The sequence below is a fragment of the Penaeus vannamei genome, chromosome 33, assembly GCF_042767895.1.
Source record: "Penaeus vannamei isolate JL-2024 chromosome 33, ASM4276789v1, whole genome shotgun sequence".
NCBI classification, from domain to species: domain Eukaryota; kingdom Metazoa; phylum Arthropoda; class Malacostraca; order Decapoda; family Penaeidae; genus Penaeus; species Penaeus vannamei.
The window spans coordinates 7746774-7751773 of NC_091581.1; the positions used below are offsets into that span (position 1 = coordinate 7746774).

The window sequence follows — 5000 nt, forward strand, 5'->3', positions numbered from 1 at the left end:
CACACACACACACACACACACACACGCGCGCGCACGCACGCACGCACGCACGCACACACACACACCACACTTCCGGACGTTAGATTATCAAAAATGTACGGCAGGTTACAGTAGTGTGTCTCAATACACCGCCTGCCTCAGCCCTGCTTGGAGAAAAGAAGGCTCGCTTTACAGGCCACGGAATATCATTGTGGATTGGACGAAAGTACTGCACTCCTGTTGCTATGACGTCTTTTAAAAAAACACCATACTACAGTATAATGCCTTAAGATCAATGAATATGATTATCGTCTTATATAACACTGAACAATAATACGGTGGTTCTGTATCAATCTTTCTTTTGAACCAGGAGCTAAGGGCGTATAAGATTATCACTTGGTTTATTTTCCTCTTTCATTTCTGACAGAGGAATCATCTAACTCTGATTAGCAGGTACTTTCATCCTGATAAATTATTACCCAGAACAAACCCTACATGGCACATACAAATCTGTAGTAGAAACATACGAAAACACACACAGACACACACATCAGATTTAGAGATGATTCCGGGTAGCCTCTGAATTGGCCTCTCACCTTGCGGCACAATGTGCGGCCGTGAGGATCCACTTCTTGGTGATGATGGAGCCGCCGCAGAACACATTGCGGGAGCTGGTCTGCACGAGGCCCACCTGCCAGGGGTACTCGTACGGGGTCGCCTGCTCACCGCCGACGATCCTCGTTATGCCAAAGACGTCGTATTTTTCTCCACAGCGTGTCTGCTTTTCTGTGGAATATTTATATGTTATTTACTTACGTACATATGATTTACTCTACGATGCTATGTTATATTATTTAAACCAAGTACGGGGAAATATTTTATATCTTAGGAAAGCATTTAGTTAGCATCATCCAAGGAAATTTCCAGTAGCGTCTACAAAACTTATCGAGAGGCACTCCAAGATGGCTGGATTCATTTATGGACTGTAATTCTTCTGTCCATGAATCCAATTTATCAATTCCCTAAACCAGCCAGTATCATCAACCAACCCCAATGATCGCAAACCACTGGGATTCAAAAGGAGGTGGTATTGCAAAGGGCAAATAAACGCTGAAAAAAGTGTGTGAAGCCCAGGGCCTAGGAGGAGCCGCCGTACCACAGTGGGGTCTTGAGGTCCCACTGCCCCGGTGAGTCGGGCCAAAGGGTTCCTTGTATTGGAAGGTCACCGGCGAGAGATTATCAAAATGGCCCCCAAACGCATCAAGAACAATGAGAGGGTATGCTGCACTCTCCCACCTTGTCCATTCCATCACGGGCTATGCTACTAGGAGACAGGAGGACCGGTGCTCGAGTGGTGATGCATGTAATACCCGTACACCCCTTTGGTCCCCCAATCCAGTAGTACATGCAAATTGATTTAGGCTCGGTCAAGTTCAATTGAACAATCATGTATGGCTCGGGTTAAGTGAGCACCACCCCATCAGCATTTTACGCGCCCTCCAACTACTTATCAGTACAAATGCTACTCATTAATACTCTTACGGTTGCTGGGTTGATTACATTGTCCAATCTATTGCATGCCCTTGTTAGTTAGCGCTGTATCAAAAAAAAAAAAAAAAAAAAAAAAAAAAAAAAAAAAAAAATTATTTCAATGATAACCTAAGCAAATCCGTAGCCAAAACCTTTGGAATTTCACTTCTTGTCAACATCACATCTAAGAAATATTCACTTATCACGAGAGGGAGTGCATGATAGGACCTGGAAGCATGGGATACTCTTGAAGCTTTAAGATACTGACGAGAGGAACAGATACCACTTTCTGAAAAAGCCTTCTTACTGACAGGAAAGTAACAGCTACAGCAACCAGGGGAATTATCTGAGAATGGTACCACAAAGGAATCTCCCAAGTGTTCTGGGGACCGTCTCGTGTAGTATGTATGTAGCACTCACGGGTACACTAGAATACATGTAGGCTGCTGTAAATGAGGTACAAACTGTGACTATGCATTTCCACGAGAGTATTTCAATACCCTCGCCATGCTGTGTCCAAGTGATGTTCTTGGATCTAACTTTAGCACTTTTTCTTTCAGTGTAAGTTTTGCGAGCATAGATGATCTGAGGCTTACTGTCACTACCTAAGCGTGGCTCATGTCATTGCAGCTCATCACCACGAGCAACGATGACAAGCTTGAACATCTATGGCCAGGTGGGCCTAGGAGTGCTGATGGCCTTCGCTAGCGTCCCCTTCAACAGATATGTATAATCTTATCATAAACTGGTTTGTTTTTATACGAATAATAGTACAGTCAAACGTCAGGTCAGGAACGTCCCTATTCACGAACCAATTGGGCCACGAACACCATTTCCGAACAAATTTTGCTTCGAATCGCGAACGATGCTTATGCACGAACGCACTTACACACAAGCACACAAACTGGCGGGCTTCCGAACTGCGTGAGGCGTGCGGTAGCGTCAGTTTTACCACAGAACATCGAACTATTTCCCAAGAGAAGAAGAAGAGAAGAAACTCAAGAAATACCCACAGAGTTGCGGGATGATAATGTGGAACAGGACTCTCCCTCGAAGGCCTATCCCTCGATGGAGTAGGCGTCCTCCTCCCCCTCCTCTCCTCCTCCTCCATCCACGTGCGCCAGCAATGATCAACCACAAAGGGAGAGCGCACTGTGCAAATACTGTTTTATTATAATATTACTGTATTTCTATAAGGTTATCTTTAATTCCTTTCTGCATTTTTCCCACACATAAACCCATAAAGTTACAAAAAGCCATGTTTCCAAGGCCGATGTATTAATTAATTGAAATTACATTAATTTGATTGGGAAAATAATTCGGTTGTTGAACGGAGTCAAAGAACGAATTAAGTCCGTAACCCAAAGTAACTGTAAATGCTTGCAAAATTGTCCCGCTGTGTATACTAAGTCGGTCTATATACATATATTCATTACTTTATTTCATTTTCTCTATAAGTGTATCTTTTAATATGTTTTGATCTAATTATGTGCATCCATCTACCAAGTCTGTCAACTAGACAGTCAGCCTATCTATTTATCTATCTTGACTTTCAAAAGACGTTGATTTGAAGCCACATAGTAAAGTATGAAATACAAAAACGGTCACAAAACCCTACAGAAAAATACATACCTGTAGAATTAGATACCTGGGTACCTGCACCCGAGCCTTCAACAATTGGCTGGAGTTTATTTTTTAACACTGTTGCGGTGACAGTGCAGTTGAATCCAGGCATGAGGCCATCTTCTGACCTGAAGTTCAACACCAAGTCATCTGTGGCATTGAAAACGGGAGCTTTTGAACCACAGTACCTGAGTGTGACAGATGGACATGTGTCAGAGGTCTGTTAAAACACATGCATATATGAACAAATCCACATAGTCACATGCACATGTGCACAAACACACGCATGCAAACGCACACACACACACATATACATATATGTATGTATGCATGTAGGTGTGTAATAGAGAGAGAGAGAATGTCCATTTATGTTATATATATATATATATATATATATATATATATATGTGTGTGTGTGTGTGTGTGTGTGTGTGTGTGTGTGTGTGTGTGTGTGTGTGTGTGTGTGTGTGTGTGTGTGTGTGTGTGTGTGTACATATGGACTAATTTACTATATTGGCCTTCTTTTAACGATATTACCAATAACATCTTAAATCTGAATGAAAACTGTCACAGAAAATGTCATTTCAGCTCTGACATTATAAAAGCGAGGCACTGTCTGGCATTTGACTTGTTCTGATTAATTGAAGTGAAATGACGCGCAGACGCCCAGGTGGCTGCCAGCACACGAACAACTCCCTAAACTGTGGTCTGTAGCAAAGCTTATTCAAACTGATATGAAAAAAGTGACAATCGAGAATCTCCTTTTATTCAACCGAAAAAAAGTATGTTGGCTAAACTGGCCATAAATTTGCTTGACCAACTAACTCTTTCACTATTTTCTCTGGTCGCTGTTTACGAAAGAGACTGGTTCATGACACCAATTTTCGGATAAGGTATAAGTTTCATACTTGCTGTAATAGCACTCATTTAACAACTAGTATTCGGCGAATTGGTCAATTAATCAGATTAGGGAAGGCGTTAGTCATAACTCATTTGCAGTCATGAGCTGAGTTTGAAATAGTTATCATTACATCAAAAGAGATTTGCGCCTTTCCTTTTGTTTATTCATATCTTTTGGAGTAGCACGAGACTTATTTGAATATTAAACTATACACTGAATAAGGAAGAGGTAACATCTGTTTCTGATAACCTTCGGGGTCGAACTCATGAAAATAATCAGAATTATAATGAAGGTATTCTCAAAATGTGGGCACGCAGTTCACTCTGAAAAGTCCACCATCTTTCGCAAGAGTTTTAGAGTTGATATAACAAGATTAAACTAAATCCCTTGTACAAATCGCCAATACGGCTTTCGTCCAAAACTGATTCTAATTCGCAAAATATCCTTCAATGAGTTATTTATGTCGTGAGCATAGGGCACTATGAAATGACAATATCACGTGATCTATTAAAAGCCTTAACACTAGCTTTATACAACCCGAGATCGCAATGTAAAGCAACAGACGCTCTTAAACTTTCAAAAAATCATTTCGCAACACGAGGAACTGTTTCAGGTGTCAGAGAGACGCTACTAAATTAGAAGACGATTTATGCATTGTACTTTTATATTTTATATTTTACATTTTATTTATATTTTATTTATATTTTATATTTTCAAGTTGTATTGCGTCCTTGCGGGTTAATCTTTTTAGAGTCAGTCCGTGATCTAAAGAGCGCCAGGTAGGCATCCCACGATCTTTAATGAAATATATCATAAATGTGCTAAAGTATAGGACAAAGTTATCGCTGATATCCTTGATATGGCTCCTACCATATCACAGTGATACTTTCACACAAACACATATATATACACACATATATATATATATATATATATATATATATATATATATATATATATATATATA

General features: G+C 40.4%; 1 protein-coding gene across 1 annotated transcript in view; it reads right to left on the minus strand.

Annotated features, from left to right (window-relative positions):
• The window catches only part of LOC113821265 (chymotrypsinogen A), an 18320-nt gene that overhangs the window by 2300 nt on the left and 11020 nt on the right, over nt 1-5000 (minus strand). The window contains exons 5-6 of the mRNA XM_027373754.2: nt 3142-3320; nt 576-765 (exon numbers count right to left, since the gene is read on the minus strand). Of these exons, the coding sequence (XP_027229555.2) occupies nt 576-765; nt 3142-3320 (369 nt within the window). The remainder of the gene's footprint in view (nt 1-575; nt 766-3141; nt 3321-5000) is intronic.